The sequence below is a fragment of the Ahaetulla prasina genome, chromosome 10, assembly GCF_028640845.1.
Source record: "Ahaetulla prasina isolate Xishuangbanna chromosome 10, ASM2864084v1, whole genome shotgun sequence".
In the NCBI taxonomy this organism is placed as follows: Eukaryota; Metazoa; Chordata; class Lepidosauria; order Squamata; family Colubridae; genus Ahaetulla; species Ahaetulla prasina.
This window is the reverse complement of record NC_080548.1, coordinates 13,824,668-13,839,086: the sequence shown is the minus strand read 5'-3', so window position 1 is coordinate 13,839,086 and position 14,419 is coordinate 13,824,668. Positions and strand designations below refer to the sequence as shown.

The window sequence follows — 14,419 nt, the reverse complement described above, 5'->3', positions numbered from 1 at the left end:
TTGTACCTTAGAATTCTTGATGAATGCATCTTTTCTTTTCTTTTATGTACACTGAGAGCATATGCACTAAGACAAATTCCTTGTGTGTCCAATCACACTTAGCCAATAAAAAATTCTATTCTGTTCTGTTCTGTTCTGTTTAATTTTGGGACTAATTTTTGTGCATACACCATCTGTTCTGTTCTGTTCTGTTCTGTTCTAATTCTAATTCTAATTCTAATTCTAATTCTAATTCTAATTCTAATTCTAATTCTAATTCTATTCTATTCTATTCTATTCTATTCTAATCATGGCAGAATAAAACAAAATCTTACCATTTTGGTGTGGCTATTTGCCAAGAAATGAAAGGAACAGAAGAAAAAAAGAGATAGCAAAAAACATACTGGACCAATGTGGGGTTTGTTTACATTATTGCAACAGTCCCCTCCTGGAAGCCATTTTGAGGAAAGCACCCACCCCAGGTTCCCACAAATCTGGTTTTTTTTAAAGGGCAGGATCGTTCCTTACTAGTGACAATAACACTACTGCTGCCAAACAAAACAAAATCAGTTGGAGAAACTCCATTCTGATGTCACTCCTTGTGAATAAAAGGAAGTGCTGTACGGGAAATCAGGGAAGTTATATAGAACATAAGATTATTTTACAATTAAAAGCAAGTCATTTCTACATAGACACACACTGCTTAGCCACTTCATAACTAAAGGAGTACAAGACACACATTTAAGACATGAGGGGAAAAAATGGTAGACATGTTTTTGCACATCAATGATATTTAGCAGTTATTTGTGCTCTCAAATTCTTAGAACACTTACCAGTCAATTTCTCTGCAATTGGCTTGAATTCCTCAGGACTGATGAACAAATCATGGTTAGTATCCAGGGAAGAGAAGAGGAAAAGACCTTCATTTCCCAGAGACTTCAGGGCTGTTTCCTAAGTGGAAGGAAAGGAGATTTTTTAAGTCATACATTAATGTAATAAAGAAATTCAAATTAATCAACTGTCTTGTCACCCAAGCTAGTTACAATGATATGCACCTGGGCAGGTAAGCCGCTTAAGAAGCTCCTCTTTCAGACAAATGAAATGAGCAGACAGATCATTTCAACAAAACAGGTATAATGCAGAACAGCTGGAAAATGATTTTTCCAATTTGGTATGGTAATGTTGAAGAAACTCCAGGAGGCAAAGGATTTAATTTTGACGGAAGCAGTCAGACTTGCTGAAAGAAAGTAATTATAGGTAGTCCTCAATCTATGATCATAATGGAGCCTGCCCATCATGGTGATAAGTCATGACTATTGTAGCAATTGTAGCTTGATTAGAATAGAATAGAATAGAATAGAATAGAATAGAATAGAATAGAATAGAATAGAATAGAATAGAATAGAATAGAATAGAATAGAATAGAATTTTTTATTGGCCAAGTTTGATTGGACACCCAAGGAATTTGTCTTGGTGCAGATGCTCTCAGTGTACATAAAAGAAAAGATATCTTCATCAAGAATGCTAAGGTACAACACTTAATGATAGTCATAGGGTACAAATAAGCAATCAGAAAACAATCAATATCAATATAAATTGTAAGGATACAAGCAACAAAGTTACAGTCATAAATTGGAGGAGATGGGTGGTGGGAACAATGAGAAGATTAATAGTAGTGCAGATTTAATAAATAGTTTGACAGTGTTGAGGGAATTATTTGTTTAGCAGAGTGATGGCATTTGGGAAAAAACTGCCCATGTGTCTAGTTGTTCTGGTGTGCAGTGCTCTGTAGCGTCGTTTTGAGGGTAGGAATTGAAACAGTTTATGTCCTGGATGTGAGGGGTCTGTAAATATTTTCACAACCCTTTTTTTTGACTCGTGCAGTATATAGGTCCTCAATGGAAGGCAGGTTGGTAGCCATTGTTTTTTCTGCAGTTCTAATTATCCTCTGAAGTCTGTATCTGTCTTGTTGGGTTGCAGAGCCAAACCAGACAGTTATGGAGGTGCAGATGACAGACTCAATAATTCCTCTGTAGAACTGGATCAGCAGCTCCTTGGGCAGTTTGAGCTTTCTGAGTTGGCACAGAAAGAACATCCTTTGTTGTGCTTTTTTGATGACGTTTTTGATGTTAGCTGTCCATTTTAGATCTTGCGATATGGTGTCAGGCATTGCGTGGTGGCCGATAAAAGCTCACGATTTTATTTGGTAAGTGAATGCTGTGGTCATTAAGTGAATCCATGGTTTGGTGTGGATTTTGCCGAAACCCAAAAGTAAATGCTGGTTTCTGGCAAAAACCATCATTTATCATGGTCACATAATGGGACACAGTAAGCAGCCTGGATGCTGAGCACCAAAGTCCAATCACATGACTGCAAGGTGGGTGACTGTCAAACTTTCAGAACTGGGTCCTAAAAACTGTGCTCAGGTAAGTCTGTCAGAACTTCAAATCGTCACTAAGGGACCAGTCATAAATCGAGGATTACCTACATGCTTCTTCATAACTGCAGCTGTAAACTAGACCAAAAAAGAAATTCCAAACCACTTTTATAATATCGTCAGGAAAATGGCATTGATGCAGCACAGCTAAATTTGACATCTGTTCTTTTAATTAATTTTTAAATACCCTTATTTGTAAGCCAGCCTTCCTCTACAGTACCAAGAACCCTCCAGTTGTGTTAGACTTCATCTCTGAATATTAGCTTTGTTGGTCTGATACACCCGTTTGAGGAAGGTATTAGCTATCATCATCGTCATCATCATCATCTCCTTTTAATGACCCAATAATCCTTTGCGGGATGGAGTCTGGGCAACTGAATGGAGCTGAGTGTTTACTAGCCGGATGCCCTTCCTGTCACCAATGCGGAGTTATATTCAGCAGATGTATTCTCATTGTGCCCAGAAAGAGAGGAATATCTGCCTCTACCTAGGATCGAACTCAAAGCCTCCTGATTGTGAGGCGAGAACTCCTCCTCTAGGCCACCGCACCATTCATGAGAAAGGTATTAGCTATGCTTGTGAAAAATGCATGCACCAGCTTTTATTTTTTGTTTATCAAATTTAGAATCCAGTCATCTCCCTCAGAGTGGGATTTTTTTCCCCTCCTTTCTGGCACAGAAAGCAAAACTTCACCCAGCAAGACTAACATCACAGGAGTGAATTATGTTGGGAAAAGGTGAAGAGAAGAAAGAACCAATTTCCTCTTTCATTTTCACTCTTCTGAGGCAATGCCTTCTGATAGTAACTTTTCAGAACTGGGTCCTAAAAACTGTGCTCAGGTAAGTCTGTCAGAACTTCAAATCGTCACTAAGGGACCAGTCATAAATCGAGGATTACCTACATGCTTCTTCATAACTGCAGCTGTAAACTAGACCAAAAAAGAAATTCCAAACCACTTTTATAATATCGTCAGGAAAATGGCATTGATGCAGCACAGCTAAATTTGACATCTGTTCTTTTAATTAATTTTTAAATACCCTTATTTGTAAGCCAGCCTTCCTCTACAGTACCAAGAACCCTCCAGTTGTGTTAGACTTCATCTCTGAATATTAGCTTTGTTGGTCTGATACACCCGTTTGAGGAAGGTATTAGCTATCATCATCGTCATCATCATCATCTCCTTTTAATGACCCAATAATCCTTTGCGGGATGGAGTCTGGGCAACTGAATGGAGCTGAGTGTTTACTAGCCGGATGCCCTTCCTGTCACCAATGCGGAGTTATATTCAGCAGATGTATTCTCATTGTGCCCAGAAAGAGAGGAATATCTGCCTCTACCTAGGATCGAACTCAAAGCCTCCTGATTGTGAGGCGAGAACTCCTCCTCTAGGCCACCGCACCATTCATGAGAAAGGTATTAGCTATGCTTGTGAAAAATGCATGCACCAGCTTTTATTTTTTGTTTATCAAATTTAGAATCCAGTCATCTCCCTCAGAGTGGGATTTTTTTCCCCTCCTTTCTGGCACAGAAAGCAAAACCTTCACCCAGCAAGACTAACATCACAGGAGTGAATTATGTTGGGAAAAGGTGAAGAGAAGAAAGAACCAATTTCCTCTTTCATTTTCACTCTTCTGAGGCAATGCCTTCTGATAGTAACTTTTCAGAACATAATTCTTCAAAGTGGAGGTTCGTGATTGCATGGCACCTGTTTTAGTCTTGGGCAAAGAAAAAATCAGAAATAGTCTGATATGTTATAGGAGGCAAGCCAACTTTACACGATGAAATCAAAAGATTTGCCAGAATAGGAGGCATAAAAAAGATCGGGTTGTTATCGAAGTTGCCTCACAAATGCATTTAACTGAAGAGAACTTTGCGTCATAACTGCGTTTAGAACTGAACTGAAAAGCAAACAAGACGCTAACTTCCCTAGCCACTGTTTTGTCAAAAAGTTTGCTTTACATGCAAAACTGCATGAACAGTTTTGTAGCGCCAAGACCTGAGATTATGGTTAGTGAACTGGAGATATTTATTATGCTCCGGTAACAGAGATTATCTAATCAACCAAGTACATGGTCAGAAAAATTGTATCTACAGGGTTCTCAAATATGGCAGAAGGTATTTCTAAATAAGATCATGGCATCCAGCCCTCTCTATTTCTGGCAAATAGATGGGGAAGAAATGTAGGTAGGGACAGATTTTATTTTCCTGGGATCCAAGATCACTGCAGAAGGGGACTGCAGTCAAGAAATTAAAAGATGCTTGCTCCTGGGGAGGAAAGCTATGGCAAATCTAGACAGTTTACTAAAAAGCAGAGACATCACCCTGCCAATGAAAGTGCGTAGTCGAGGCTATGGTTTTACCAGTTGCAATGTATGGCGGTGAAAATTGGACCATAAGGAAGCCTGAGCGCCAAAGAATTGAGGCCTTTGAACTCTGGTGCTGAAAAAGACTTCTGCGAGTCCCTTAGACTGCAAGGCAATCAAACCGGTCAGTCCTAGAGGAGATCAACCCTGACTGCTCTTTAGAAAGCCAGATCCTGAAGATGAAACTCAAATACTTTGGCCACCTAATGAGAGGGAAGGACTCCCTGGAGAAGAGCCGAATGCGGGAAAGATTGAGGGCAAAAGAAGAAAGGGATGGCAGAGAACAAGGTGGCTGGACGGAGTCACTGAAGCAGTAGGCGTTAAATGGACTCCAGAGGATGGTAGAGGACAGGAAGGCCTGGGGGAACATTATCCGTGGGGTTGCGATGGGTCGGACATGACTTCGCAACTAACAACAACAACATTTCTAAATTACAGCAATGCTCTTCTTGCAAGCGCAGTAGCAGCAATGGCTCTGGAGCTGCCTAATTTTAATAAAACCTGCTTGGAAAGTGATGATCACTGTCCAGCAATGGAATATAATTGAAGCCACAGATATAAGAATAGAAGAGCAGTAAACCATTTAAAAATGCACTGCAAAAAGTAACAAAACTCAGTTAACTCATCCCAATACAGGTAGTCCTCGACTTACCACAGTTCATTTCGTGACCATTCGAAGTTACAACGGCACTGAAAATAGTGACCTATGGCCATTTACATCCAGATGCTTGACAGCTGACTCATATTTATGACGGTTGCAGTGTTCAGGAGTCATTTTGCGACCTTCCGACAAGCAAAGTCAATGGGGAAGCCAGATTCACTTAACAACCATGTTACTAATCTAACAGCTGCGGTGATTCACTTAACAAATGTGACAAGAAAAGTCTTGAAATGGGACAAATCCACTTAACGTTTTCACTTAACAACATACATTTTGGGCTCAATTGTGGTCATAAGTTGAGGACTACCTGTATTGTCCTGTTGTGACTCGTCCTCCCTCCTCTCCTCAGCTGGGCCCCTCCCATCTCCAACCGGGCCTTTTATCAGACTCCGAGTCTGATAATGAAGATGAACGGCCTGTCATGCCTCCAGCCCCCGGCCCTGGCCCCATGCCCGGAGAGAATTCCAGGAGTGAAAGGACAAGCCCGATAAACCTCACTCATACAGCGTGTGTTCCTTTGGCTCAGCCGTCAGAGCAGGAACCAGCCAGGTGCTGGAATTACTCGCCCCTACTCCCTCTGACCCCCTCCCTTTCCCTGACAGCAGATCCAGCTGAAGACACTTCAAAGTGGGAGGACCCTCGCTTTCGGAGATCTGAGAGGTGACGCCAGCAGAAGGAGGGGTGGGGCAGGCCTGGATAAATGCTGAGTCATGGAGCCATACCCCACAACCTATATAAAGGACCTGCTTTTGGCATTCCAACCTTGAGTCAAGCAAAGTCTTAGCTAGTTTGCTGATATCGGACCCTATCGCTGAAGTCACAACTTGGACTCCTGCCTGCCCTGATAAACCTTGAAGGATCTTGGCAAGCTGCAGAGGCTTTGTTGCCAAGTTTGTTACGGACTTCCTTGACTCATTCGTCTGAGTGGGGGGTGGGACACGACATGTCCCTTTGATAAAGTTTTACTACCAGTAGTAGTCAACAATACAGTCCATGAGTCACAAAAATCCCACCTCAAACATTTCTGCATCTCTGTGAACTAGGCAAGATCAGGCTGCCAAAATTTAGCAGTAAAACACTGATTTTGGCAGCATCAGTTTTGGCAGGCAAAAAGATGATGAGTGAGACCTCGTCGAAACGTCGCCAAGATACTTTCAACCTTACACGGGAGAAGACCCAAATACACCAAGACCTACATATATATTATACTTTATACATATTTTATAGATAGGGAGAGAGAGAGAGAGAGAGAGAGAGAGGATGGAGAGGAGAACATATCACATTTTCCCAAAGGTGCTTTTTTCAAGAGGCGACTGGACTTTCTTGTTTTTTCTTTTGAAGACGTTTCGCTTCTCATCCAACAATCTTCTTCAGCTCTGACTAGATGGTGGGGAGTGGAATTCCTTGCAGACAGCTGGTCATTTTCATCCTTTCATAGGGTCACTGAGGCTACCTGGAGGTTTGTCTGTGTCCTGAGAATCACCTGAGTTAGTGCTCCTGGTTCCTGTAGTCTGCAATTTTTTTCCCTCTGGAAATCCATTCCTACTCCCACACCATTCAAAGGGTGTTCATTCCAAATTGCAGTTAAAAGTTGGTAGAGATTGTCAGTCATCCAGGTCGTGGTTGTTCCAAAGGTGCTTTTTCAGGAGGCAACTGAACCTTCTTGTTTTTTCTTTTGAAGACGTTTCCCTTCTCATCCAAAAAGCTTCTTCCGCTCTGACAGAAGAGTGGGGAATATCACATTTTCTTTCATAATCTGTTTTGAGAAGATTTTCTATTCTAAAAGTTATTTGTTTTACAAATAAATATGGACAATTTGAATTTTTTTAATCTCTGCAATTAGCTGCAAATAGACTGCTGAAGTTATACAAACATCTATTATTATTCTGTGTGATATGATACAAGGCACTTTCCCGGTATTTATCCCACTGTCACTTTAGTTCTGATGAATTGTTCTGACACAAAGTAAGAATAAACTGGTTACCACACAAGAGAGGAGGAATCTGTATTATAACAAGTTGCAACTCCCAGCTCACAGTTTTTTCTGCAGTATACCGTATTTTTCGGACTATAAGATGCACCGGAGTATAAGATGCACCAAGATTTTGAAGAGGAAAACAAGAAAAAAAATAGTTTTTGGCCTCCGCGCATCCAGTTTTTGCCCTCCCCGGCCCCCAGGAGCAGTCCCCAGGCCTCCCAAACCCTCTGTACATCCCATTTTTTGCAAAAACATGATGCGCAGAGGGTTTGGGAGGCCTGCAGAATGCTCCTGGGGGCTGGGGAGGGCAAAAACGTGATGCATGGGGGGTTTTGGGAGGCCAAAAAGGGCTCTGTTTTTCGCAAAAATGGGATGCGCGGGGCAGGGTTTTGGGAGGCCAAAAATGGCTGTATTTGGTGTATAAGACTCACCAACATTTCCACCCTCTTTTAGGGAGGGGAAAAAGTGCATCTTATACTCCAAAAAGTACGGTAATTTCATAAAGCGCTTGGCCTAACTTCACAACCTTTCAATCAATAATCGGACAGATGTCTGGGAGGTCTCTGGCTGTTCTTTTCCTGCAATTGCTGCTTAGAAAAAAAAAAGATCTCAGATGAGAGAGAGCGAGAGAAAGAAAGAAAAGAATATGAGTAGTCCTTGATTTATGACCACAATCCGAACCATTATTTCTGATCCTAAGCAAGGTGTTGTTAAATGAGTTGCATTCAATTTTACAACCTTTTGGTTAAGTGAATCCCAGCAGTTAAGTGAATCAAGCGGCTCTTAAGCAAATTATTGGCTTCCCCCATTGACTCTGTCAGAAGCTGGCTAGGAAAGCCACAAACGGTGAAAGTTTGTAGAGATTGTCGGTCATCCAGGTCATGGCTGTCCCAAAGGTTCTTTTTTCAGGAGGCAATTAGATTTTCTTGTTTTTTTCTTTTGAAGACGTTTCACTTCTCATCTAAGAAGCTTCTTCGGCTCTGACTGGATGGTGGGGAATGGAAGGATTTATACACAGATGAACTTCCAAGTGCCTCAATGACTCTCTACAAGGATGCAAATGACCAGCTGTCTGCAAGGAATATATATCTTTCCATTCCCCACTATCCTGTCAGAACTGAAGAAGCTTCTTGGATGACAAGCGAAACGTCTTCGAAAGAAAAAAACAAGGAAGTCCAGTTGTCTCCTGAAAAAAAGCACCTTTGGGCCACATATGGTGATCACATGACCCTGGGATGCTGCAACTGTCGTAAATACACTCCAGCTGCCAAATACACACCCATCTGTGAGGATGCTGTGATGTTCATTAGTGTGAGGACTAGTCACAAGGCACATTTTTTCCAGTGCTGTTATAACTTTGGATGGTCACTAAATGAATGATTGTGAGTCGAGGATTACCTATAGATAATCTCCATACGATACCTTCCAATAGATTTCTTTTGAGGAAATGGAGACCTAGAATGAAAAATATTACTTTCCTCTGGATTTTCCCAGCCTGTCTTGGTATGGCTGAAACCAAACCTACAACTGTCTATATGCAAACCGTGTACAGGTAGTCCTCGATTTACAACAATTGGTTTAGCAACTGTTCAAAGTCGCAACGGCACTGAAAAAAGTGACTTTCGACCATTTTTCACACTTACGACCTTTGCAGCCTCCCCGTTGATGCTTGGCAATAGGTTCGAACTTACGACCATTGCGGTTACCCCAAGATCATGTGATCACTTTCTGCCATCTTTTGATAAGCAAAATCAACGGGGAAGCCAGGTTCACTTAATGACCATGTTGCCAACTTATCGTGTGCACTGATTCACTTAACAACTGTGGCAAGAAAGGTCGTAAAATGGGGCAAAATTCACTTAACAAATGTCTCATTTAACAACAGAAGTCTTGGACTCAGCGGTGGTTGTAAGTCGAGGGCTACCTGTACTTTAATCACTGACCCATAATTAGTCTCCTGAAATGATTGCAAAACCTATATATCGGAAGCTACATAGTATGAAGCAAATGTTTGGCCCCCACACATATTCTATCTCATGGTTGAGATGTAGCAGCTGTTATTAAAAAAAAAACCATAGCTATAGTATCCCACTAGTTCCCATTAATTTCTATGAGTCAAATGCTCCCAATGGATTGAGTCCACAGCTCACATTCCTTCTAACTCAGCTCATTACTGCCAGGTTAGCAAAAGAAAAAGCTTAATTCAGGCACTGTTTTGGAGATGTAAGAGAATATGGGAAACATGAGTAAGTCGTTAAGATTAGAAGTATGGAAACTCTACAGTTTTTTGGATTTTTAGGAGAGGGCAATGGATGTTGAGCTTAAATGGACTCCAGAGGATGGTAGAGGACAGGAAGGCCTGGAGGAATGTTGTCCATGGGGTCGCGATGGGTCAGACACGATTTTGCAACTAACAATTACCACAACAGCAATGGATGTTGGAATCCAGCAGTATCTAAAAGGGCACGTGTTCCTCAACCCTCCAAGACATGTCGCTTTAAAACAGGTGGACTTCAATTCCCAGAATCCTCCTGTGGAAATCTGGGAGTTGAAGCCCATAAGTCTTAAAGCTGAGCAACAATGCCTCTGTGGCTCAGACTGGTAAGACAGTCTGTTATTAACAACAGCTGCTTGCAATTACTGCAGGTTCAAGCCCCACCAGGCCCAAGGTTGACTCAGCCTTCCATCCTTTATAAGGTAGGTAAAATGAGGACCCAGATTGTTGGGGGGGCAATAAGTTGACTTTGTATATAATATACAAATGGATGAAGACTATTGCTTGACATAGTGTAAGCCGCCCTGAGTCTTCGGAGAAGGGCGGGATATAAATGCCAAAAAAAACAACAACAACAACAAACAAACAGTGGTCTATGAACAATCTCAAGTGAGGCTGGAGGGGGCGAGTTTAAAATTTTCTCTGTCATCTGTTACGGAGTGCAGGCACACCACCACCCCAACCCACATCTCCCTGGAGCAATATGGTTTCTTCCCTCTGCAGGCTTCCATGCTGCTTGCCACCCCATTAAAGTTCCCACAGCTCTGAAGAGCATTTATTTTCCATCTGCTATCTGCCAGCCTAAAAGGATGCTAATGCTGCCTGAAAGCTGCTGCTGTTGTCAGTTATGGTCTGGAAAGCACTTAAGTGCCTTGCAGGGCTGAATCAAAAGTAGAAATGGGTTGGGAATGGATCCCAAGCTAGGACTCTGGAAGAGATGAAAGCTCAGGAGCTACGAAAACTCTGACATCACTAAGCACTTAAGACCAGGACATTATTTTACTGGCACTAGCCCAAGGCTGTTTGAAATGCAGTGAGGTACAACCAGTTATCCATTTGACTGAGCAATGCCATTAAAATGCCTACAAGTATAATAATGTTCTTGCAAGTCGGGATGTTGATTTCCCCGAATATGTTTCTTTCCTCCAGGGTAATTTGCACTACCTGCAAAATGGCAAGCGTCAAAACCTGGAATCTGCAGGCACAATAAGTAGGAAACAAAACCAAAACAAAACAAAAAGATTATTTCTAACCAGTCTTAACGATCTGTATCTAAAGGTAATCCTCGGCTTACGATTGTTTGTTTTAGCAATTTTTCAAAGTTAAAACGGCACTGAAAAAAGTGACACGCAACTGGTCCTGGCGCTTAGGGCTGTTGCAGCATTCTTGCGGCCATATGATCAAAATCCAGGCACTTGGCAACAACCGGCATGCATTTACAATGGTTGCAGGATCCTGGGGACACAAGATTCTGATTTGTGACCTTCCCAGCTGGTTTCAGACAAGCAAGTCAAAGAGGGGAAGCTAGATTTGCTGAAAGACCACATGATTCTCTTAAATTCAAGGATTCTTTTAATGATGGCAAAAATAGTCATAAAATTGTGCCTGACTCACTTAACCACTGCCTCGCTTAGCACTGGAAGTTCCAAAAGTGGTCGTAAATCGAGGAATACCTGTATTTAGGAATTAGTTTAGTGGAGGGTGCTGAAAAGTTATCCTCTACCCCTCCCTTCTGGAACCTTTTTTAAAATAATTGAGGGCTGCAAAGAATCCAATCAGTTGTATGTATTTAGAAGTGCATTCTTTTGTCTGTCCTCAAATGCCCTCCCCTTCAGTTTTATGGCACCAGATGCCCAATGAAAACTATTTTATTAATGCCGCTGCGTATGACTGCCTGTCTTATGTACATAACCCTGGGCAGCTCAGCTTTTATTACCCTAGTAATAAAAAGATGAAAGAGCCTTCAAAAATTTATAGCACTCCAAGAACACACTTCCAAACATCAACATCACATCACATGTACAATTGTTTCTAATAAAAACAGAGAGAGAGAGAGAGAGAGAGAGAGAGAGGCAGACAGACAGAGACAGAGAAAGAATGTATATTGTATGTATGTAATCTTCTCATCGTTCCCATCGTCCATCTCCTTCCACTTATGACTGTATGACTGTAACTTTTTTACGATTTATATTGATACTGTTTCCTGATTGCTTATTTGTACCCTATGATTATCATTAAGTATTGTATCATTGTTAAATTAGTACCCCATGACTATCATTAAGTGTTGTAAGTGTTGTACCTTAATGAAGGTATCTTTTCTTTTATGTACACTGAGAGCATGTGCACCAAGACAAATTCCTTGTGTGTCCAATCACACTTGGCCAATAAAAAATTCTGTTCTGTTCTATTCTCTATGTATGTAAATACATAAATAAAACAGATGTTCTCCAATGCAACAGGACATAGGATATGACCTCAAAAGGCCTTATGATTATCTTGTGCAGAAACCCTGGTAGACTACAGGTTCCTTGCACTCCTTGGGGTTACAGTGCTTTTATCATGACTTAATACTTAATTATGATTATATTCAATATGAGTTCTCTCTCTCTCTCTCCCCCCTCCCCTTTCCCTATATACACACACACACACACTATATATATATATATAAATATATATATATATTTATTTATTTAACTGCTAGTGGGGGTTTGAACTGATATATATATATATATATACATATACATATATATATACACACACACACACACACACACACACATACACACACAGAAAGCGAGAGGGAGAGAGAGAGGCACACACACAAGGCACACACACACAATATCGTATATTCAATATAAGATACTGTGAAATATAACATAGGATGAAATGCAACATGAAACATACCTAACATACTTAATCACGGTTATGTGACTGTGATTATTATTATCAGTCTCAGTCCCCTTCAACGTCCAGAGACCCCACAGCTGCCCCCACAACCCATTACCCCACACCCATCCCTCCCGAAGCCCCGACCCCGCTCCTCATTACCTGCCGCCGGGCGGCCTCCGCGTCCCGGTAGTATTTGGCCGCCAGCAGCGCCGCCAGAAAGGCCAGGGCGAGGCCCAGCCGCGGCACCCGAGCGGGAGGAGGCGGCCGTGGCGCCGGGCGCCCAAAACCGCCGCTCTGGGAGGCCTCCGGAGGCGAGGGGGCCTGTTCGGGCGGGCGGCCTTCCTCTTCACCGCCGCGGGCCATGGCCGCCGCTGGCCGGGCCGGGGAAACGCCGGCTCTCGGCCCCGCCTCGCTCGGGATGCAGAATGGCGGCGGCGGCCTCCCGCTTCTTTCGCGGACCGCTAAAGCGGCGGCGGCGTCTCGGGGGCTCCTCAGTCGACCGGCGGCTCCGCTTCGGCCTCGGGCGGCGCGGCGCGGCGCGGCGTGGCGGCGGAGCTTCCAGCTGCCCCCTCCCGCCTTTCCCGCGCTGGTCCAGGCGGCCTGCGTGGTCTTTCTTCCTGCCTCCTCCTCTCCGCGTCTTCCCACCAACCGCCCCTCGGGGCCCGCTAGGCCGCCTCGGAGTTGCCCAGGGTCTCCTGGCTCGCTGCCCCCCCCCCCGCTCGGCCCTTTTCCTAGCTCCAGGTAATCCTTGGCCACAGCTGAGCCCAAGATTTCTGTTGTTAAGTGGAAACATTTATTAAGCTGCCGTTGCCCCGTTTTACGACCTTTCTTGCCACGGTTGTTAAGTGAATCGTTGTTACATTAGTCACACAACACCTGAATCTGGCCCTCAGATTAATCCACAAACGGATCACCTATTAAGTTAACCAAATGGCGTTGCACCAGTAGAGTTAAAATTAGACCAGCATATTACTTTTATGTACACTGAGAGCGTATGCACCAAAGACAAATTCCTTGGGTTTCCTTTCACACTTGGCCAATAAAGAATTCAATTCTTTTTATTCAAAATGACCAAAAACAGAATCTAAAGGGGCGTGCATAAGCGCACAAACGTGCCTACCGTTCCTGTCCTATTTTTTTTTCTTTTCTTCTTCCTATATATATATTGATGCTTATACCTCCTAATATTTACTCATATATATGTTTATATACTATATAATCCTTCTTATATGATGTTGTGACAAAAATAAATAAATAAAAAATAAATAAAGAACCAAACAGCAAAGGAAAAAATCTCAAAGGCTCTCATCATCCTAACTCACAGTTTAGGACATTTCAGTCTTCTATTCATTACTCATTATCTAATCTATTTTATTTTTTATTAATTTATTTATTTTTGTCAAGCATGTATTTTATGACAGATACACATGTAAATATAAAGTATGAATAAAAGAAAACATTAGAACGGGGACGGTACCTGTAATAATTAGTTTTTTAACCATCTATATCATCTATATCTATGCAGTTATTTCTTACCTTATGCTCCATGGTCATTAACGCACAACTGCTACAAAAGATGGTAAGAGATGGGTATAATCCTTATACTAAAGCTTTCAGCTACTCACTATTATAGCTACCATAGTAGAATAGAATGAATGAGCTGGAAGGAACCTTGTATGTCTTCTAATCCAGCCCTCTGCTCAAGCAGGAGGACCTATATTATTTCAGATAAGTGACTGTCTAGACCAGTGGTTCTCAACCTTTTTTGGCCATGCCCCACCTAAGCATCTCTAAAATCCTGATGCCCCCATCCGCCCTGTGACATATAATTTTTACT

General features: G+C 42.2%; 1 protein-coding gene across 3 annotated transcripts in view; it reads right to left on the bottom strand.

Moving 5' to 3' along the window:
* SELENON (selenoprotein N) overlaps window positions 1-13,241 on the bottom strand; it is a 45,791-nt gene extending 32,550 nt beyond the window's left edge. For all 3 annotated transcript variants that reach the window (XR_009156584.1, XR_009156585.1, XM_058195616.1), the window contains exons 1-2: window positions 12,742-13,241; window positions 813-930 (exon numbers count right to left, since the gene is read on the bottom strand). Coding sequence is in view for 1 of the 3 variants with exons in the window: in XM_058195616.1 (XP_058051599.1) it covers window positions 813-930; window positions 12,742-12,945 (322 nt within the window). In the remaining 2 variants the exon portion in view is untranslated. The remainder of the gene's footprint in view (window positions 1-812; window positions 931-12,741) is intronic.
* Between the last annotated feature and the right edge of the window lie 1,178 nt (window positions 13,242-14,419).